Source organism: Anastrepha obliqua, chromosome 1 (genome assembly GCF_027943255.1).
Source record: "Anastrepha obliqua isolate idAnaObli1 chromosome 1, idAnaObli1_1.0, whole genome shotgun sequence".
In the NCBI taxonomy this organism is placed as follows: Eukaryota; Metazoa; Arthropoda; class Insecta; order Diptera; family Tephritidae; genus Anastrepha; species Anastrepha obliqua.
The window spans coordinates 169698892-169723243 of record NC_072892.1 but is presented as its reverse complement, the minus strand read 5'-3'; the positions used below and the strand labels follow the sequence as shown (position 1 = coordinate 169723243).

Below are 24352 nucleotides of genomic sequence, written 5' to 3'. Positions count from 1 at the left end.
TAACGATTGACGAACAGCTTATTCCGTTCCGAGGTAGATGTCCTTTCAAAGTATACATTCCAAGTAAACCTGGGCAATATAGCATGAAAGCGTGGATAGCAGCGGATTCTGACACCGCATTTTGCTTACAGTTCCAAATATACTTGGGCAAAGTAGGAGACAATGCTCAAAGGAATCAAGGCGAACGGGTTGTTCTAGACTTAGTGTTTTCATACCGTGGACGAAATGTGACTACCGATAGTTTTTTTACGAGTCATAGCCTTGCATTAGAACTGCTAAAGCAGAAAATTACTATTGTTGGCACAGTAAGGAACAACAAACGTTTTCTGTCGGTTCATGCAACATCACAAGAATTGCGTAAGCTTCCAATACACTCAAGTAATTTTTTTTTTTCATGAAAAAGAAACGGTAGTTGTGTATGTGTCTAAAAAATACAGAATGATTTATTTGCTTAGCACCCTTCGCCATAATAGCAACATTTTGGAAGATCATCCAAAAAAAATTCCGGAAATAATTGAATACTACAACTCGACAAAAAGTGGAGTCGACACATTGGGTCAAATGCTTCGTACATATTCGTGCAAAAGGAAAACCAATCGGTGGCCAGTTGCCCTGTTTTCTAATTTATTAGATATTTCTGCTCTAAACGCTTTTATAATATGGACCGAAATATATCCTGAATGGCAAAAAAATAAATTGCATAAAAGGGGCCTATTTTTAGAGCAACTCGGTGAAGTTTTAGCACAAGAACATATCAAGAGGCCTAGTCGGCTTCCTCGCGCAGAAGCCTCTGCATCATTGGTACGAAGAATTCGAGAAGAGGACAGTGCATCACCATCTACGAATTCGCCTTCTCCAAAACGAAAATGCGCTAGTGAACGGAAAAGGTGCAAATTTTGCCCGTCGAAAAACGAAAAAAAAGACCTTTACTGAGTGCATAACTTGCAAAAAACCTGTTTGTCCGTCACACCGTCACACCGACACACAACCACTCTAACGACGACATATTGCATTGATCACAAGCCTTAAAAATATTTTTGAACTGTACAAACTTGAATTTTCTCAATAAAAAAATATGGGGTCAAAATAAGACCCGAACATAACATGTGTATTTTTTTTCTAACATAGTAGCAGGGTTAAATACAGCCCACATACGTACACACACTTGCTGAGTAGTGTATTAATCATTTTTACGATAAAATACATAAACATCATTCAATGTATAGTCATTAATTGTAACTTTCGTGGTTAGTTCGGGTTTGGTGCTCAACAGCGCAACAATCGGCAGTTCCGTTATTTCTAAGCAACTCTATCGCCGCAATGGCTGTAACCGCTGTTCTACTCAGTATTCTCGCAGTAATTGTTGCTGCCGCTTTTTATATTACTCGTCGCAATTTAACTTATTGGCAGCGAAGGGGTATTCCTTGTGATACGCCACATTGGATTTTCGGGAATGCTAAAGGTATTCCGGCGAAAAATAGCATGGCAGAAGTGTTTACAAGAATCTACAAAAATCATTTGGGATCGGGGCCATTTTGTGGATTTTATTTCTTCCAAACTCCATCGGTTTTGGCTTTGACACCGGAGTTGACAAAAAACATATTAATTAAGGACTTTAGTAATTTCACTGATCGCGGTTTGTATAGCAATGAAGAAGATGATCCCCTTACTGGGCATTTGTTTTTGCTTGATGGCCAAAAATGGCGCGTTATGCGCAATAAACTCTCACCTACCTTCACTTCCGGCCAAATGAGATACATGTTTCCCACTATTCTGAAGGTGGCTGAACAATTCGTGGAAACTATGAATAGTGAGCTCGAGCGGAATAATGTAATCGAGATCAAAGATATTATGGCGCGTTTCACCACCGATGTGATCGGCTCTTGTGCCTTCGGCATTGAATGCAATAGTTTGAAAAATCCAGATGCTATCTTTCGCAAAATGGGACGTCGCATTTTCACCGAACGCCGTCATTCGAACCTCGTAAATGCACTGGTTCAAGTCATGCCAAATTTGGCACGTTTATTTCATATACGTTTAGTACCAGATGAAATTACCAATTTCTTTTTGAAGATAGTACGCGAAGCGGTAGATTACAGGGAGAAGAATAATGTGCAGCGGAAAGATTTTTTGAACATCCTGATGGAACTGAATAAGGGGAAGTTAAAATTCGATGATAAAACCGATGGAAAGGGTCTGACGGTGGAGCAAATGACGGCGCAGACGTTTGTGTTCTTTGTAGCTGGCTTTGAGACATCATCTACTACTCTATCTTTTATGCTTTATGAGTTGGCGCAAAACCAAGCAATACAACAGCGCCTGCGAGAGGAAATTGTGAAGACAATAGAGAAACACGGCAACGAGCTAACTTACGAATGCATCAACTCGATGCCTTACCTGAAACAGGTGATTGCAGGTAAATATTATATATGAAAAAAATTATAAAAACTATGCCTGTATAATAAACGTTTCTACTTCTGCTCTTTATGTAGAAACACTACGAAAATACCCAATTGTGCCAAACCTGCAACGTAAGGCGCTAGATGATTATGTTGTGCCTGACCATGCCAATTATGTGATCGAAAAGGGCACGACCGTATTCATACCAGTCTTCGCCATGCAGCATAATCCAGAAATATATCCCGAGCCCGAGAAGTTTGATCCCGATCGCTTTTCATCAGAGGAAATGCAAGTGCGGGACTCCATCAATTGGCTACCATTCGGCGATGGCCCGCGCAATTGCATTGGTATGCGCTTTGGCCAAATGCAGATGCGTGTCGCTTTAGTCTATTTGCTGCGCAATTTTGAATTTTATACTTGCCAACTAACCGTCATTCCCTTGCAAATCGATCGGAACCTGCCGTTAATGAATAGCAAAGATGGCATACATCTGAAAGTGCAGCGGATTTGAGTTTCAGAGTTTGACTTAATATAATTTATATGCCAGATCTACCTTTTGGTTTGGTATTTGTAAGAGATTTTACTTTTTATATCTATATATTTGAGAGGTAATCGGCGATTCTGGAATAAATATTCATTTTTTAATTATTCATTTAATAAAGCTAGCGTTTCGGTGACATATCGAAAACATGTATGTTGAAGTCGAAGATAACCCACCCTGTATATATATAATTGGCGCGTAAAAAGGAAAGAAAGAAAAGAGATGTTTGTAGTTAAATAAAAAAATTACAAATAAATAAAAGAGAGCTAAAAAATTCAAAAACTACGTTAACTGAAGCACTGATTCTGTTAAGTTACCTGCGAATCAGAAATTGAAATGCGAAAATGAACGTAATTTTACGTAATTGTAGATTAGGTATGTGTCTTAAGGGGGGGGTAGGGTCACAAAATCGAAAATAACGTCATACTTTAACTGAAAAACTCGACTTTTTTAGTTTCAGATGATTCTACGACGAATGCCGATTGGCACCGCAGAGCACCTCTCGAAAAACATATCTCCAAAAAAACTCTGTCATGGGCTTATTTGTCAATATTTTATTATTAATATTTTTTTAAAACTTATTGAAAAGATGTACAATAACATGCAACTGATTTTATTAAAGTACCTTAAGCCATATTTCTGTAAAAAATTCAAAAAAAAAAGTGTTTTTTTTTTAGCGCTAAACCCTACCACCCCCTTAACTAAAAAGAGTATGCAAGTAAGGTCAGGTTAATGTGAGCAAGGAAGGTAATAGAATAAAAAGAAAATGCTGTTTATAAACAAAAAAATTGCACTCAAATTCTATAATTAAGTCAGCTAAACAGGTGACTATCTCTAATTTGGTGAGACACGAGTCGCCATGGTGAAAATAATTTAGAAGTTGTGTCCAAGATCAGACCGTTAACCAGCTCTCAGCGAATTTGAAAGAATCAGCTGATTGGCTGACGTCACCAGTGTTATTATAGTGTTTTGTTTACGAAAAAACTGAGATGGTGATATACGAAAAAATTCAGCACAGTCCCTACTCATGCTGAAGCACTTGATTCGCTTACATTCAACTTTAAGGGGTAACACCACTGTAGAAATTTCAAAAAATTGATTTTTTTTTTTATAAGCTTAAAAAATTCTTTGAACCTTTTAAAATACAGAACAAAAAGTTTTATACGTTACCGAAGTTTATTTCATAAATATTTTAAGCTTTTAACCAAGCGTTAGTGACTGCTACCTAACGATTTCTCCAAATTTCCAAACTTTAAACGCGTTTTTCTCAAAACACGTTTTCTGAAATTGGCACGCAGCATAACTCAAACAATTTTAAATATTTTTAATCAGGTTTTTCACTACGTCTGTATAATAACCTTCTTAAGAGAAGAGCGTAGGGGATTTTCGATAGATTAATTTAAACGATTGTTATAATTATTTAAGTGCCGTTTTTTAGTCCAAAATAGAGTGTTTTCCTTCAAATGCTTGTTAATTCCACAAAAATAAATATTTTTTAAATTCCCTACGTGTTTCTCTAGCTATTCTTATCTAGATTAAGAAAAAAAATGTTTCTTTGTTCCAGATTAAAATTTGCACCCTCTGTGCTGCGTGCCGCGGAGCTCCTTCAAGAGAAACCACATTACAAAAATGTCTCCAATGCCGCCATTTTGTAAAATTTTTCGATCAAACTTTGTAGTTTTGTATTTTAGTATATAAGTAATAACTTTCCAAATCAGAGTGATTGTTTTCCCTTCCCTTCTATACAAAAAAATTCTTTAAAAATCGTGTTTATTTTACGCGTGTACAGTGGTGTTACCCCTTAAATCAGCGCTGGATTATTGGCAAGAGATGATTACTCCATCTCACTTCGTTGCAAGGACATAGGAATACAGAAGAAATGATTGCCATGCACAGCTTAATAAAATTATTTTTAGAGAAGCTGGTGAAAGATGAAGCTGAAGCATGACATCTCAGACTTGTCAAGTCAAAGGTGATCGAAAGTGGTTCGAAAATGACCACAAAGTGAAAAATGTATGCAGCGGTACTGCGGAGTATAGCAGAAACTAGGACCTTTCAGGTTGCACAATTTTTGTTCTAAATAAAGAAGAATGACATCATTTAAATGTCGGCAATGAGCGCGTCTACAGGTAAAATCCACCAAACAGTCGATTACTGAATATCTACTTCTTGAGAACGTTGAGAGGTTATTCAGCAGAATCAATATTTTTAACTGAACGTCCAGTTTTGGTCTGCAATTACTTTTTCTATCTTCAACAGAACCAGTTTCTTGAAACTTTTCACCAACCTTTGAATTGTCAATTCATTCGGACGATTTTTTCGACTAATAAAGTTTTTCACCACAAATTTTGCGATATATTGTTTCATTTCATTTTCCATTTTCATAACAAATTTCAAGAATTTTAACGCGTTGCTCTACCGTCTAAAACTGTACATTTTTCTATTTGATAAATGTCAAAGATGACATAAAATAAAAAATAGTTTAAAAAAACTAAAAAACACGCTTTTATTGCCAATCGAACTAAAACGTAGAAAATAAATTTTAATGACAAAGAGACCTATAATTAAGTAATAGAAGAATAATTCAAATTAGAGTTAAAAGCGTGGGATGCTTGATATAGTAAATATTAGAATCATTCTATTGGCAACTACCTACATATGTACAGAAGGTTATGAAAGTGAAGCAAAATGCATCCCACGCTTTTAACTCTAATTTGAATTATTCTTCTATTACTTAATTATAGGTCTCTTTGTCATTAAAATTTATTTTCTACTTTTTAGTTCGATTGGCAATAAAAGCGTGTTTTTTAGTTTTTTTAAACTATTTTTTATTTTCTACTTTTGAGTTAGATTAGCAAAAAAGCGTGTTTCTTAGTTTTTTTTTTTAACTATTTTTTATTATGAATGAAAATTATTGTTATCATTGCGGTCAGTGAATTAATGATTCGATATATTCGTTGAGTATTTAATTCCTTTCTTATCGACTGTGAGTCTAAAGCTATGCAGTTATCGGCCGTGATAAAGAAGTAATCGGGATGAAGAACTTGTTTCGTGGAGGGAGCCTGAGAAACGGCTACCTCACTCCTGAAACGGAGAGGTAACAACAAAATATACTGACATAATCAGTAATCATGTTACATACTTTTTCCCATATAGATCATTGATTGAAGGTCGAGCCTTGTTTTTCTGAATGAAAATTATTGTTTTCATTTAGTCAGTGATTTATAGTCTGATTTAATTGTGTTATATTTAATTTCTTCTTTACCGACTATGTGTCCAAAGAAAGGCCAGCATTGGCCTTGACACAGAATAGATACTCTCAGCACAGAAAAAGGAGACCGTGGATTATATTGACACAATCAAAACGAGATGTAAAGTTCCAGTTTGGTTTTTTTTAGTTCATTTTTGTTGTGAATTGTACTTTAATCGATAAAATTTTATAAATGAAATTATGGTAATGATAAATTCCTTCTTTATTTGCCAAAATTTTGTTCCGTAAAATAATTTCAAAATTTATGTTTTGATTATTTTATTGTAATTAACAAAATTACATCTTATATGAAAATTATTTCAGCTTATATGAACATTGAATAGAGTAAATTTGTGTGTATGAAACTTGTAGTATCTACGCAGGTGTAAAGACTATACAAAGTGAGAATGCAACTACCCTGAAAACGTTTTGGCCTTCTATTCGTACCGCAGTGCCGCGTGCCCGAGCAAGTTCGAATTCGAAAGACTAAGTCGTAGACTCCCGAAATCAGTAAAAGTAACTCAGAGAGTGCAGGCATACGCAGACCGCGCGTTAGCTCTGTCTTTCTTACTCTTCTACAGAAGATCTACTACTGTGGTGCATTTATTTGTCAAAGTTCGCGGGATTAAAATTTCGCTCTAGTTATTTTTTTCATGAGTTGACAGCACTGTTAGTAACATCTGGGCCAACTTTCATGTGAATGTCATTATCAGTAATATATTTACGCTTGTGTTTACCAAACGACCAAGAGTGCATTTTTCGATTTTTACAATGTCTGATTTGATTGAGCAGAGAAGTGCCATCAAATTTTGTTTGCGGAATGAAATTTCGGCTGCGGAAACGTTTAGCATGTTGCAGAAGGCATTTGGTGATTCGACCATGTCGCAAAATGTTTATAAGTGGTACAAAGACTTCAAAGAGTGTCGAGAACGTGTTGATGACTTGGAGCGCTCCGGACGACCATCGACGTCAACAGATGACCAACACGTCAATAAAGTGAAGGAGTTAGTGCTCAAAAATCGTCGGTTGACTGTTAAAGACCTTACTGATATGATCGGAATATCAGAAGGATCTGTGAAAACCATTTTGAAAGACCATTTGGGCTTACGAAAAGTCAAATCTCGTTTGGTACCGAAAACTCTCAATTTCTTGGAAAAAAGACGTCGCGTTGATGTGTGTGAAGCAATGCTTTCAGACTATCAGGTCAAGCTCAAATGTATCATTACGGGAGATGAGACTTGGATTTATGCTTACGACCCTGAAACAACCGACCAATCAAGCCAATATCGTGCTAAAGGCGAGGCCAGACCGAAAAGAGCACGTCAAAGTCGTTCAAAAATAAAGGTCATGATGACAGTTTTTTTCGTTTTTCGTGGTGTGGTGCACTATGAATTCCTTCCACCTGGCCAAACTGTTAATAAGGAATATTATTTAAGCATTATGCGTCGTTTACGTGAAGCAATTCGTCTAAAAAGACCAGAATTATGGGCCAACAACTCATGGTTTTTGCATCACGATAATGCACCGTCTCACACTGCACTCGTTCTTCATGACCATTTCGCCAAAAATTCCACGCACATCGTTCCGCAACCACCGTATTCGCCTGATTTGGGTCCGTGTGACTTCTGGCTATTCCCAAAACTCAAGAGACCACTCCGGGGAACGTGTTTCGAGTCGATTGAGGAGATAAAAGCTGAATCGAAGAAGTGGCTGATGGAAGGGGACTATTTGGCATGTTTCGGGGATTGGAAAAATCGTTGGTATAAGTGTTTTTCATCGAGAGGGGATTATTTTGAAGGGGATGAAATTGATTTACAAGAATAAAAAAAGATTTTTCATTTTAGAACCAAATTCACCTTACTTTTTGGCCACAGGTAAAAAAAGAAAATACTAATCCTGGCAATCCTAATAAGGATAATGGAAAACTTTTATCAAATTATTGCATTGTTATCGGTCCTTGATAGTTGTGCAAAATTCCAAGTCGATCAGATTTTTAGAAGCCAGTGAAAATTAAGCTCAAAGATTCCGTTACATACATACATACATACGCCCCGAGCTAATAAAAGTGTGTTAAAAAGGTAAGTGACGTCTACTGACATCTAGGCGTCACGTTTGAAAGACCCGTTATTTGCAATCGTGGGTGCTCTAAGAGGGCATTTTCTGATAGTAAGATAAGTGGATACTCGTACATAAGTGTGACTTTCTGAAATATGTAATATAAATAAATAAATTAAGTAATAAATATAATAGCCAACCTGCACTGCAATTACCCTTCATAGTAGAGAAGCAGCCTTTTACAATATTTCTGGGATCATCACTTTTAGTTTGCGAGCACCGAACACTCAATTCGAAGGCCTTTTAAGTTCATCACTGACAATCGGTCGTTGAACGATATCACTAAACAATACAATCTTATCATATCAAAATGGAGCTTTATTTTTGACCTACTGCGTCGCTGCATTTGGCGGTAGTCACTTCTATTTACCTACCGACATACGAGTTATTCCTCTTGAATAACTTCACATTAACGCCATGCAAGCGCCAAACGGCAGCGACTGTCGGGGGTTTAGCGTGAAGCTTTCCTTTTGAAAGCACCACGTTTCATTTTGTGTGCAAATCAGTATAGTCTTCTTTCGTGTTATAATATAATTCTTTTTTATTTCGTGGGCAGACAGAATAAACTACTTCGGTTTTTCCACTCTGTTGGCTGATATCCGGTTTTTTAATGAGAGTGAGACATTGCAGGTTTCCGTCATTTTGACAATTGACTGAAACTTAAATTCAGATACTCAGTCTCCGACACAGAAGTATCTTAAAATTGTGTTGTTTAACCCATTACAGCATAACGTTCGATATATCGGACATGAGTTAAATTAAATTGGTATTAAGCAAGTGTGATGTGGAGGTGTAATCGAAACAAAACTATTTCTTCAACAACGGCAAGCAGACTTTTTCGCGTAAAGGGTAGAATATTTTTTATATTTTTTTGGTATATTTTTAGCAAACAATTTTAGTGACAAGTGTTTATTAGTGCATAAGTGTGTTAGTAAGCAAAACATAGAAAAATGTGAAGTTTGCTTCATTATCAAACATTTACTGTAGTATTTAGATGTGGCGTCCGATATATCGAACCTTATTCATAGCAGGCTCTAAGTGGTTTGGTTTTTTGCGTTTTCCAGATTGACTGTAGATGAAATTTTGAGCCTTTTGGAGAGCGATGATGGAAATATTAACAATGAAAATATTATTTACGTAGAGCCACCAATCGAACTTGAAGGCCAAGCCACAGATGAGGACAGTGATAAATCGGATGAAGAGCACGATGCTAATTTGAACCATTTAGGACGTAAGTTATTGCGAACTCCGTCGTTTTCACACAAATAGGGGATCTAATCAAGATCAGTGTTTGCACGAGTCCTCTTCGAGTAGCGATAGCGAAGATGATGTACCACTTTCGACTTTAAAGAAAGGGTTACAACCAGCCAAGAAAAGAAGAGTTGACTTATGGAAGAAACAAATCCCAAATTTTTCTTGCACAGAATTCAGCCAACAAATACCATCAGAAGAAGCTTTTAACTGTAAGACTCCTACAGACGTTTTCATATTGTTTTTCAATCAGGAATTCATCAAACAAATTGTGGACCAAAGTAATATTTACGCTAGGCAGAAGAATAAACAGCTGATGGTTACTGAAGATGAAATTTATGTCATTTTGGGAGGAATGATACTTTCAGGATACGCTAAGTTACCAAATAAACGACTTTATTTTTCCAGAGACAACGATGTTCCAAAACTTCTTTCCGATAATATAAGGTGTAACAGGTTTGAATCAATACTCCAAAACTTGCACCTCAATGATAATAGCCAAATAGCTGCATCAATTGGGCTTTGTGCGCAAGTACTGGATATATGGTTGCCTTTAGTTTATCTACAGGAAAAAGTGCTGAGAAAAACCTTTGGGCTAGGTGGAGATGTAGTCCTCACCCTTTGAGACCTTGCAAAGTTACCATCTAGTAATGGGAAAAAAATGTATTTTGATAATTTCTTTACATCTTTAAGTTTGTTGAAGCACCTCCGAGAAATAGGATTTTATGCAACAGGTACTTTACGAGCCAATCGCACAGAAAATTTTTCTCTGAAAGATGTAAAAATGTTTAAAAGTGAAGACCGAGGCTGTGTGTCGCTGGAAAGATAACAATTTAGTTACGGTCGCAACCAATTTCGAAAACATGACACGCGGTGGTCACACGTGAATAAAGCAAAAATTGCACTCCCCCAACCGTCTTTAATTTCTAACTATAATAAGTATATAGGTGGAGTGGATAAATGCGATCAGGCAACTGCAAATTTGCGTACAAGGATGCGGATAAGGAAATGGTGGTGGCCAATTTTTACCTATTTCGTTGATGTTTCAATTGTAAATGGATGGTTACTTGCGAAAAAAGTTGGCTGTAATAAGGACACTGAGAACACCCCCACGTCAAGGACGAAAACCAGCTACACCATTGTGCACTACGCGGTTTGATTGCCTCAACCATTGGATTGTTCCAATAAATTCCGAACGCCGTTGTGCAAATAAGTGTGGTGGGAAATCAAAATACAAATGCCAAAAATGTGAGGTAGGCCTCCATCCTAAGTGTTTCATGGAGTATCATGTAGAGCCCAATATCTAAATATATTTTATATATAATTAATTTACTTGTATTTCTTCATGTTCAGTAATATTTTAAATAAATTTTGCTAGAAGCATTCGGTTTTTTTTATTTCTCATTAGATAGCTTGAGGTGTCGGTATGCATAACGTTCGATAAATCGGACGGCTTGTTTACAACAAACTACAGACAAATGTGTAACTTTTCTTTCACCACTCGATTTATGTGATCTCCATAACCCGAAATTTTCACAGAAATTTATTATTATATAAGTATAAGGACAAACTTTATGCAGTAATGGGTTAAGAAGTCTGTACCTGTTGTTGTTTAATTTGTTTAAAAATAATTGAGGTTATTGAGAGAATTGTAATATTCTTTAAAATACATTCATCCCACTTGCATACATACATTTATGCGGATGTATTTTAATACAATCATTTTAAATAAAAACTATAAAACGAGTAAAAGTTTGCAAATTTTGTGCGAAAGAAAAATTTGCAAAAGAAAATGAAGCTAAACAAAGAATAAATGCATTTCACGAGCTCTTTCGATTGCCTTGTGTGTAAAAATAAACTGCTTTGTATAGGTATGTTTTAAATAAATACATAAACCTTAAACGAGGCATGAGGCTGTGTAGAAGTGAGCCATTGCAGACATTCAGTTGCTTCCGGCGACTTTAATGTGCTCTCTAGCCTTTTTTGATCTATCTTTCCAAACGACTGGTGATTCTGGCTTGAAGACCACTTGGAAACTTAAAAGGAAGGGTATTAACTGGTAATAGACTGAGACAAGATAAAAGATGCTATGTATGTAATGTGTGTGGTAAAGCAGGGTTTTGACGGCTTAAAAACTGACTCTAGGTCAACGCTTGATAATTTTGATCATAGAGGTACATACATACATACACAATGCCTCTGCCTACTTTCCTCTAGATCGACAATACAAATTTTGACCTAACTAACACTTCCGGTAGACATCTATGAACTGCGGGCTCCAAAGAAGTACATGAACATGAAATATCTTTCCATTTGGCGAGATTCAAATCGGGGCATTCTTCTTTTAACCCGAATCGTTGCGGTACTCCTTTCCCAGCCATAAAAGTCTACGTCGAGGATTAGCCAGTGAGGTTTTACTGGTGGGTTAAGCTCATGCTGTCAGTAGTCCCAAATGTCTAGCGAGTTATCTGCCCTCAGTTAACAGATGAAACTGCAAAGAACTTGAGGAGTTGTTGGTTGGGTGTTTTTGTGCTTTTATTACTTTCGAATGGTGGATCCGCAAGTATTTAATTTCCTACTAAGCAATAATTTTTTTTTATTAGCTGGATCTATTCTGTATCTTGAATAGAGGGAACAAAAGTATTTAAAGCCATGTTTATTAATGTACGCATTTGAAATCCCTTAATATTAATAGATTTAGATAGGAGAATTATACTCAAAGAGTCTTTAGATCAGACGTCTAATCCAATTCTGGTATACTCTTCGATGTCTTTCTTTAAATGGTAGAGTCTTTGGAATTTGCTAGAGTCCCCGACTGCCACTTGAAACAACTTGTTGCTATTTTATACTCTCAGTGCGGTAAATTCTACATCTACTTGCCCTAATCTCTTTGAATTCGCACCTTTAGGACTCCTTCTTATATACAACCCGTTACAAAGTTATAAACTCACCACTATTTTTTTTATAAAACGAAATCATATAATCAAAATCTCATTGAAACGCAAAATATTTCTGGGTTTGTAGTTCTAGCACAACAAAGTGCAATCTTCAGGTGATTATAAAATACCGTTCATTTATGGAATATGTATTTTTCTCCATCTAGAAAAATTCAAGTACTTTGCATGGAAGGCTAGTGAAAAAAAAAGGTTGTCTGTAAAGTCGGTTTACTGACGATAGTTTAACGTGACAACGTCATAAGAAAATACTGATGTAAGGGTTGCAATTTTCAAAACAAAATTTCAATTTTATTTGTTTGATAGATATTTTGTATGGATATAGAGGAGGAGGTAAATGGAATTGCAATGGAATAGGTCAAGTTACATTTACACAAACGTGAAAAATGGCGAAACATTTATGAAATTCATGAAAGATATGTTCAATTTCGATTGTGCATCAGACGTTAATAAGTCAACAACACTTAGAGGCACCATAATCGATTTGCCTTTTTCAAGACACTTTACACTCGAAACACTCCCTTTCATTTCCTACTTTTTCTATCATCGTCCTATTCTCAACAGAGAAATGGTTCATTACCATGCACACAGGAAGGAGGCATATGCAAATACAAGTATGTGAATTTATATACAAATGCGCATATACATACATATCCATACATATACATACATATATATGCTCACTCAAGTAGGACAGAGCCAGATGTCGAACGTTGCCGAACGCGGGGGCCGATTGTGCTCTTTGTCGTTCGTTCCTCGCTCTCGCTTGCAGTTCAAGCACATTAGCTTACATTTGCTTGCGTACGGAATAGATTCGTATATTTGATATGTCCATATGACTTGTATGCATCTTTACATATAGATTTGTTCTTTTTGAAAATTGCGCGAAATTGTATATATATATGCATGTTTATATACATCTATACTAATATTATAAAGAGGAAAACTTTGTTTGTTTGTTTGGTTGTAATGAATAGGCTCAAAAACTACTGGACCGATTTTAAAAATTCTTTCACCATTCGAAAGCTACATCATCCGCGAGTAACATGGATTATATTTTGTTTTGGAAATAGGGCTCGAGATATAGGTCAAAACGTGGACCCGGGTAACCTTCGGATGTGTATGTACAATATGGGTATCAAATGGAAGCTGTTGGTGAATGCTTTAGTCCAAAGTATTTTTCATGCCGCTCCGTGACTAGGGTCTCGAGATAGAGACCAAAACGTGGACCCTAGAATGTGTTTGTACAATATGGATATCAAATTGAAGCTGTTGGTGAATGCTTTAGGACAGAGTATTTTTCATGCCACTCCGTGACTGGGGTCTCGAGATATAGGTCAAAACGTGGACCCGGGTAACCTTTGGTTGTGTATGTACAATATGGGTATCAAATGGAAGCTGTTGATAAGTGCTTTAATACGGGGTAATTTTCATACCTATTGATGACTAGGGTCTGGAAATATATGCCAAAACGTGGACCCGCCGTGTCTTTGCACCGAATTAAACGAAACTTACACACATTGTTAAGGAGGTATTGAAGATGGTTTCCGTATAGTTTGGTTGTAATTCGGAGCACTGGCAACGGGTACAGCGTTCTTTTGAACCAGCCATAATGTCGCTTACTTTTTTAACGCTTGGGGCGGACCTGAACTGTCAAATTGACAGTGTGAGTTACAATGTGTCAATATGTCTTTCTGATTTGGATATATTTACTCAAAAACAAATAGAAAAACAAAAAATATTGTTTATGCCAAAGCGCTTGAATAAAGAATAAAGAAATAAATAATATGAAAATCATATATTTTCTGTTCTAAACCATATCTATTCTATTTTAGTGTGCCAAGCGGGCCGGGTTTGCTAGTATATAATATTAGTATACAACATATCTTATAAGTATATGGTAAATATTACAATACCATAAATTTTTTCCTTCATATATAATAAAAAAATTAATAATAATAACATTAAAACAACAGGTATTATTAACAAACTTGGTTTTATTTTAAATTCTTCAAGTAAATCAAATTAATAATAATCAATAAGAAGGCATATACAAATACAAATATGTGAATTTATATATGTACATATGCGCATATACATACATATACCATATACGCTCACTTAAGTAGGAGAGAGCAAGATGTCGAACGTTGCCGTTCGTTTGCTTTGTTTGCTTTGTCGTTCGTTCCGCGCTTTCGCTTGCAGTTCATTCAAGGTAACGACAATGAGCAAGGTAACGACACATTTTTTCGTGCGTGCAGCCGGCTAAATCGAATTATAAGACGTTATCATGTCAAAAAATTATAAAAAATTAACGGTATTTTTTATGCACTTGAAACTTGCACTTCATTGTACTATAATTCAATGCGCTATAAACCTGCATGCCCAGCAGAGTTCTAAATTATGGTTAAAGAGTTGAGTTTCGATAAAATTTTCAAAAATTTTGCATAAAATTTGAAACCTTCCGTTCAATGGTTTTTGTTGTAGTATGAACCATATTTTTATAAAAAAATAGTGGTGTGTTTATTATTTTGCAAAGGGTGTAGAAATATATTCTATAATTAATGCATTCGAAGCTTTTTCATCACTTAATTGCAGGCGATATTTATTGGGAAAATTGCACCTTCGGCTAGAAATGCAATCAAGTGGGCACTCCCTAACGTAGCACTCCCAACGCAATGTGCAAAAACATACAGATCTCAAGATGTTGAGCTTATTGCTTTTGTAATTACATTTGTCTATGTGCATTTGTATAGGTATCTATAGAATGCATTCGCATACAGGTGCAATACGAATTTGCCGATAGAAGCTTTCAAGTATCTGAGTTTGGCGTGCTCATAATACTTTTTATCTTAGTAGTTCGCCAGCAGCGTTTAAACTAGTTAGGAGCGTGTGTGCTCGCCAATCGACCAATCGTTTAGTCGCCACTATGTCAATGACGCAATGCTTGCTATTCATTATCTTGGGTCTTATGGGGTATTTCGCCTATTTCATTCGAAAACGTTTGAACTATTGGCAGGACCGTGGCATACCGTGTGACCAGCCTAGCTACTTGTTTGGCAATTTGGTTGGCATGCAAACGACGCGTAAGCTGGCAGAAATTGCTTTGTCCCCCTGCAATGAATTCAAAGGAACTGGCCCATTTTGTGGTTTCTATTGGTTTCATCGGCCGACGGTTTTTGTTTTAGACACCAGCTTGGCCAAAGCTATACTCATCAAAGATTTTAATAAGTTCACCGATCGTGGTTTCTATACGAATCCCGATGATGATAAACTTTCTGGACATCTCTTTTTCTTGGACGGATATAAATGGCGTGCTATGCGCAATAAGCTCACACCGACATTCACGTCGGGCAAGATGAAACAAATGTTTCCAACTGTGACGGGAGCGGCCACTGAACTAGTGAATGTGGTCAGTGCTGGATCGGCACAATGGCGAATTCACCTACGAGTGTATGGGTGAAATTGTGTACTTGAATCAGGTGATATCAGGTAACGTAATTCAAATTTATATTTACAAGTATTTGTATGTGTTGACTAGATGTCTCCTTTGACTAAACAGAAACACTGCGCAAACATACAATAGTGCCGATGCTGACGCGTGAATGCTCGGAGGACTACCAAGTGGCCGGCCATCTGTAGTATCACATCGATAAGGGTATGTTTGTGATTGTACCGGCGAATACATTTGGATGACGATTACTATCCTACGCCCGAAGAGTTCAACCCCGATAACTTTACGCGAGAAAAAGTCGCAGAACTTGACCCTATTGAGTGGCTGCCATTTGGTGATGGGCCACGTAATTGTGTTGGTTTACGTTTTGAACTGGTGCAGACGCGTGTTGGCTTGGCGTACTTGCTCAAGAATTTCCGATTCGGTGTTAGTGAAAAAACACAGATCCCCATAAAATATAACAAGAAGACATTCTTATCCATGGCCGTGGGTGACATTTACTTGAGGGTGGAGAAAGTGTGCAAATGAGTTTGCGGAGCCTGGAGGCGGCAGACCATACGTATTTGTGATTATTAAAAAAAGAATTTACTATATTATCTATACTATAAAGGTGAATCTCTGTACGTTGTCCGCGCATCACTACGAAACGACAACACCAAATGACGTAAACATTTTTATACATTCATATTTCCGCCCAATGAAGGTTATAGGCATGTTTTTATGATGGAACTCCCTTCCCACAGCCCCCAAGGCGCCACCACTCTCATTTGTCACTAATAATCGAATATTTGCTTAAATTTAATCTAAAAAATCTTAGTTGTTCCTATTTCCAACTGTTTAAATCACACTCTAGACTTCATAATCCGCATAAGCTGTTCAACTATGACCCAAATGCAAAGTTCAAAAACGGGTTGAGATAGAAAATTAATAAATATAATTTTGCTTGATATTTAAAAAAAAATAAAAAAATTAAATAAAGAAATCGTGGACACATTGATTGTATTGAATTTCACAATACCTTTTTCACTTCTACACGTACTAATTACTTGAATTCTTGTTTTATTGACGGCTGTCGCATATTTGTTTCGGCATCGCATAAACTACTGGCGAGAACGCGGCATGCCACACGACACGCCCAGCTACTTGCATGGCAGTTTTCATAATTTATCTAAATCATAGGGCTTCTCCAAGATTCTACGCTCTATGTATCAGCGCTACAAGGGCCCCGGCCCCTTCTGTGGCTACCATTTCCTTCAGCGCCCCGCTGCCATGATCTTGGATATGGGGCTTGTGAAGAATATATATTATTAATGAAGGATTTTTCGAACTTCAGCGATCCAGGTCTATTCTATAATGAGCAAGATGATCCGCTCACGGGTCATTTGTTCTTTGTTGACAGTTCGAAGTGGCATGTTTTGCATGGCAAACTCTTGCCGACTTTCTCCGAGTATAAAGTGCGTGGTATGTTTCCGTTGATGCGCAATGGGGCGCAGCAATTGGTCCAAACACTTGATGCGTTGGTGCAGCGGAACGTTAATGTGGATTGAAGGAGCTGATGGGTCGCTACGCCACCGAAGTGATTGGCAAGTGCGCTTTGGGTATTGAATGCAACAGCCTTAAGAATCCGAATGCTGAGTGTCGCGTTATTGGACGTCGCATCTTCACCGATCGCCGTCATAGAGAGGGTTTTCCCAAATTGGCGCGCAAGCTACGCATGGCTGTAATACATGAGGATTTAGCAAATTTCTTTGTGCGACTGGTGCGGGAGAATATGAAATATCGAGAGAAGTATAATGTACTTGGCAACGACTTGATGAATCTGATGATGGAGCTGAATAAGAGTAAGAAATTAAGGTATGATGAAAATGATGAATTTAGACCCCTCCTGTAGAGGAGATGACAGCGCAAGCGTTTTTCTTCTTTGCTGCAGGTTTCGAGAAGTCATCATCGACGCTCTCTGGTGCATTGTACGAGCTGGCTAGGCAACCGGAGATTCAGGAACGTCTACGCTGTGAAATTATTGCGACATTGTGTCAACACAACAACGAACTCACCTATGAGTGTCTGCATGAGCTGCAATACATGAAGCAGGTGTCACCAGGTAAGTGTGGCTTTGCGTCATCAACATACAATACAATTGTGGCAATGTGTGTTTTCCATAGAAACGTTGCGTAAGTATCCAGTATTGCCGCATCTGGCGCGCCAAGCGTTGCACGACTACCCCGTGCCGGATCATCCCGAGTATGTCTTACCAGCAGGGGTTTTGGCTACAATACCCGTTATTGGCATACATTATGATCCTGAAATTTATCCCGATCCCGAGAAATTCGATCCAGAACGCTTCACGCCGGAAAACGTAAAGATGCGTGAGCGGATTGGGTGGCTACCATTTGGCGATGGGCCGCGCAAGTGCATCGGCTTTCGATTTGCGGAGATTGAGATGCGAACTGCATTAGTGTATCTGTTGAAGAATTTTCGCTTTTCTGTGAGTGAACTGACGAAGAGTACTTCAATCAATTTGAGAGGGGATACGTTCTTAAAGGTGGAGCGTATTTAGTGTGCGAGTATAAAATTAGTGTAATTTTAGTGTAGTTTATAGTCTGTAAGTCAAGATACTTAATAACGTCATTTAACGAAAAAGTAGTTCTATATTTTTCTTAAAATAGGTTTTTTTACCGAAATGAGCTTATTTATCTAGACTAAATATGACTTCTTTATGCTTGTACGGAGGTGTAAATTTTTCTTAAAATAGGTTTTTGACCAAAATGAGCTTATTAAAAAAAATTTTAATTTTTGATACTTTCTCAAAATCTTTAAGGCATAAACTAACATTTAAAAAACAATGTTTAGAATAAAATATACCTAAAATGAAATTGAAATTTTTTTTTTAAGTTTGTTTTATTTTTTCCAAAAAAAAATATATTCTTAAAATATTGAAAATTAAACAAAAAACTTTTTTTTTGAAATATTTATATACTATTTAATATTACAATAAATCTTAAAAAAAAATTATTTTAAGGTATATTTTATTCTAAAAACAATTTTTTTTAATATTTTGAAAATTTTTTTTTTATTGAAACGTTATAAATAAATAGATACATTTCATGAATCTAGTTATTAATAACTACTAGATCCAGTGGTTTCGTCCTCTTCAGCCTCCTAGTAATATATTGCTTCATCGCAAAGAGATAAGGCTTCAGCATTGAGGTGTTGCTCAATTCTATTGGCATGCTTGACAGCGTAGATATTTATTATTTCATTGACTGTATGCAATTGTAGGTCTCTATGTAGGTCGTCATTGCGTATATACCAGGGGGCTTTTACGATGTCCCGGATTACCTTGTTTTGAAAACGTTGTATGATTTCTACATTACTTTTTGCGGTGCATCTCCACAGTTGAGCTCCATAAGTCCACACTGGCCTAAGGATTTGTTTATAAATTAACAATTTATTTTCAATGCGTAATTTAGACGTTCTGCCGATAAGCCAGTACAAGTTTCTATATTTTAAATTGAGTTCAGCGACTTTGGATTTGACATGTTCCTTCCACCTGAGCTTAGTGTCTAATGGCATGCCCAAGTACTTTGCTGTACAAGCATACGGAACGTTTGCGGAAAATATTTGAATGGGTTTGTAGATAACTTTTTTGTTTGTAAAGTTTACGTGTACCGATTTAGTGTCGTTAAGTTTAATATTTCACAAACTAGTAGAGTTCGTTATTACAGTAATCGATTCCTGTAGCTTCGCAGTAGATTCATGCACGTTTTCGCCAACAGCGAGGACACACGTATCGTCCGCAAACGTGGCTGTTTTGCAGGATTTAGGAACAAGCAAATCGAAAGTATACAACAAGTACAATACCGGTCCAAGTATGTTGCCTTGCGGAACGCCTGCATTGATTTTTCTAAGGCTGGTATATGCCTGTCCATGTTTTACGCGAAAATATCGATCTTCAATATAAGAGTCAATAATTCGATAATTTTCATCGGAAGTAACATCTTAAGTTTATAGATCAGCCCCTCATGCCAGACTTTATCAAAAGCCTGAGCTACATTTAGGAAAATCGCAGAGAAGATGTTATTTTTTTCCAGAGACTCTTCTATTGTGTGAACTATTCGATGAACTTGGTCTATCGTCGAGTGTTTTTCTGAAGCCAAATTGATGTGTTGGAATTAGTTGCTTGAGTGAAATTATTTATTTTAGGCGCAAGACAAATAGTTTGTCGAAAAGTTTTAAAAATTAATGTTAAAAATATTTATTTCATATTAAAAAGATGTTAATTTTAAATTTTTAATTTTTTTGTAGAATAAAATGTACTGAACATTTTTGTTTAATTTTTTTTTTTTTGGCTGACAATTTTTAGGAAATAAATTACTTTTTGTATTTTAGGAAAACAACCACCATAGCTACCACTGCATTATGGGGTTTTTGGCGTTTTTTTGGCATGTATTAAAAAAAAAAGTATCCTGTATTTTAAAATAAGCTTTATTTTTATTTTTACCATACCCTAATTATTTGAGAAATTAAACGGTACGCCTTCAAAGTCAGCTGATTATCGTGTTCGCTTTGTGCACAGTTTGGTGGAATACATTGAAAAAAGTTTGATTGCTCGAGTTGTTCAAATAAAACAAAGAATCCAAATTTAAATGATGGAAGTTCAAAGTCCAGGTATATAAGATTATAGTTTAGTAACATTTTTTCAATTATGTGTGGTTTAGATTTTGTATATCGTGTTTTATTCATATGTATTATTTAAATTAGTCTTAACAAGTATAGGTGCGTTTCGTATAATAGAACTTCCAAGGCGCACAGAAGTGCACAGAGTTTTAAATGTAGAGTTACTTACTAAAACGTCCACAATAATATGTAACTAACTTTGTTTGCACAAATTTGCCTCTTTTTGATAAAATCGCCTTTTACAGAGGGATATACGTTCGGAAATGTAGAGCTGCTAGATATTTATATCAAAAATAATCGGGCAGAGGTCGCAGTTAAGCAGCATATATTAAAAAAAATTGGTGAAAGTCTGAATGAATCTAAGGTAGATTCGAAATTTGAAATCATATATGTACGGGTATAATGGTAAAAAGATATTTGTGGAATATTTTGGACAAATGACCCTAATTGATGGGACAGTTTTAAATATATTGTCGGGATGCAACTCATGCCAGTCTTGCCTCATCTGCGGAGCAAAGCCAACACAATTACTTAATATTAAAGATATTAATTCAGAAGTTTTCAAGGTTAAAACACGTGCCCTTCAATATGGAATCAGCCCTTTGCATGCTTGGATCCGCATTTTCGAGTTTGTGTTGAAACTTTCATATAGAGTCGAGATGAAAAAGTGGCACGTTAAAGATTGCGATAAACTTCAATTAATAGCTCGAAAACAATTAATACAAAGGACACTTTCAAAGGAAATGGGCCTCAATGTAGACAAGCCTATTCCAAACGGCAGCGGAAACTCCAACGATGGCAACACAGCAAGGAGGGCATTTTCCGACGCAGCCTTATTAGCCTCAATTTTAAATGTTGAAGAACAATTACTGAAAAACTTCTATATAATTTTGTGAGCATGAAATTAGCTCAAGCAAGTTTGAAACCTTTTGTGGAAAGGTTTTTGAACTGTACCATTACAATTATCCTTGGTATCCTATGTCTCCTACTGTTCACAAGGTACTACTGTCCACTATCTTTTTAAAAGAACGACAAAACAAAAATAAAAAAAAAGACATGCCAAAAGAAGTTTTCGCGCTGCTTCAATCGCCATCTTTAAATATTTTAACAATTAATGACAAAGATTATCAGGACGAAGATGAAGAATATGACGAAGATATTGAACCATAGTGCATTGCTAGTGATTGATCATGAAGCTCAAGAGTTTTTGAAAATGAAATATGTTGAGTAGTTTTTCAATTTTTATAGTTTTGTGTTTTTAGAAAAAAAAAATACTTTAAATGAAATTTTTTATTTTTGGAAATTTTTTTAATTTTTTTGCAAAACAATTTTTTTTTGTCAAACATCCAACCCCAATTAGTTCTCACCTGCGACACCTGTTCAGAAACAAGAGTAAAAATACTCTTCTTATTCCTATTTTTTAACAGGCACCCGAGATGTGTAATAGTGTGAGTGCTTTGTCTTTTTGCTTGAGTGTATTGGCGGGGTTGCTATGCCAAACTATTTATATTTATAAAGCTGTACCTTGGAATTTGCACGGATTGAAGACCAAAACCTTGTTACTTGCCCACTCTACTCACCCTGACGAGGTCCATGTCATTGTTTAGGTTCTATGGTGCTTAAGGTGTTCTATGCATAGATTCAATGAGTGTGAAGGGCAGCTCAAATACCATCGGATATCATCAGCTTAGACAGATGGCTGATATACAAAACAAACAATAAAGGAACGACGATAATCAACCTTGAGGAACCCCGCTGAATATGGAAAGAAAGTAAGACATTGTATTACCTATGCTGACGGCTCGTGAACGACCAAAAAGATAGGCGTATGAGCTGATAGGGTTTAACGCCCAAGGATAAAAATTGAAAGAAATTCTTTAATTTTGGGTACAGTAACTTGTGATATTTATTCTAAGAACATCCAAAATGATAAGCAGTGGAGTAGGGGAGCTAATATTAGCGCGGTCTTAAAAAGTTCCTACAAACTGGGTGCTGAAATGTTGCCTTTGGCCAAAGGGTGCTCAACTACTCGTACTTTTGTATGGAACTGTAACTTTTAGGGCCTCAGTAAAACACCTCCATCTGGTTCTAGTTTTTGCAAGAAGCTTGATTTCGTTCCAAGTTATTTCTAGCCTTTCAACTTCCTTCTGGACCTTTCTCCTACAACATATTTTCGGGCGGCCAACCTTGCGAACACTTTGTGGATTCGAATCCAGTGCTTGACGACAGATTACATTTACGTCCTTGCGAAACGTATGCCTAATCCACCTCCACTTTCACAGTTTTACCATGTTAGCTAGCGGCTGGATTTTACACCTCTAGTATATAATAGATCGTCGTTATCATAAGTAAGTAATAAGTTGTCCTGTGTAAACATCTGTTCACACAGCATTGAATTTTGTTTTCAATCCAATTGCTTGTGAGCCAGGTTTCCGATCCATACAAGACTACTAATAGTAGATTAGATTAGATTAGATTTGTCGGGGTTGGACAACTCCAAGCACTCAGTCAGGAGACCATTGTACTACACCCGGATGGATTTCAGTAGAAAGAATAGAGAGATAGGAAAGATAAAATGTGGTTGGTAAGACCGAAAAATTATTTTGAAGAGTCGTACTTGAAAAGCAATACAGAGTAGTGCTGCCAGAGTTTCAGTTGTGGTCAAACTCAGAAAATGAGCCCGGCAAACACTGTTTTCGCATTTTCACGGATGGCTCCAGGACCGAGCATGGCTCCGGCTCTGGTGTCTACGTGGAATCCAACAGGACAAAACTGCACTTTACTCTTTATATGTGTTTCAGGCGGAGGTGTATGCTGTTCAGGAAGCGATGAACTTTGTTGTGGAAATCAGATGGAGAGGTAGATCTATATGTGTCTGAAGCGACAGCCAAGCTGCGCTCATGGCTTTAGACAGCCCCCCAACCACATCAGGGTTAGTCGAGTCCTGTAAATCCAAGCTGAACTACAGGGTTTGATTGAAAAATAATGAGCCTTATTTTTTTTAAGCAGTTTTATTAAACCTTTTGGCTTATACAACGAATATTCTTCAAAATAGGACCCTTGAGCGTCAATACAACGCTGGTAGCGGTGTATTTTTTAAACTCATCTGAAGGAAACATTTTTTAAACTCATCCGCCGGAATCGCGTTCAATTCGTCTGTCACAGTTTTTTGGATCACCTCGATGGAGTCGAAACGCCTCCCCTTCAGCTTACTTTTCAGGCGCGGGAAGAAGAAGAAGTCCGGAGTGGCAGGTCTGGGCAGTAGGGAGGGTGGGGAGAACCGGAACCCCCATCTTGGCCAATGCAGAGGTGCAGAGGAAGGCGGTGTGCGCCGGCGCATTGTCGTGATGAAGGGTCCAATTGTAGACGAGGTCGGGCCAAGCCCGCGCGACGCAATTTTTCAGCCGAAGGAGCACTTCTTTGTAAAATGCCGCGTTTACAGTGCTTCCTGGAGGTACAAACTCCTTGTGGACGATGCCTCGAGAGTCGAAAAAGATGATCAGCATGGTTGATCGCTGCATTTTCGCCACTGCAAAATCCTAATACACTTTTAAAACAGCTTTCACGCGCGCAGCGATGTTGACTGTACCGCTATTGCCAGCGAACTGGGACCGGTTTCTAGTGGAAGGGGAAGGTCCAACGATCATTTTCCCCCACCAGCCGATTCGGTTGATCGCTCATTACTTTTCAATCAAACCCTGTATTATGGA

General features: G+C 37.0%; 1 protein-coding gene across 1 annotated transcript; it reads left to right on the top strand.

Annotated features, from left to right (window-relative positions):
* Nucleotides 1-1246: 1246 nt before the first annotated feature.
* On the top strand, nucleotides 1247-18645 carry LOC129238503 (uncharacterized). The gene is made up of 7 exons (XM_054873548.1): nucleotides 1247-2416; nucleotides 2493-2907; nucleotides 9371-9537; nucleotides 15382-15923; nucleotides 17515-17819; nucleotides 17861-18066; nucleotides 18128-18645. The coding sequence occupies exons 1-7, from the start codon at nucleotides 1321-1323 to the stop codon at nucleotides 18520-18522; spliced, it is 3126 nt and encodes a 1041-aa protein (XP_054729523.1). The 5' UTR covers nucleotides 1247-1320; the 3' UTR covers nucleotides 18523-18645.
* Nucleotides 18646-24352: the final 5707 nt, after the last annotated feature.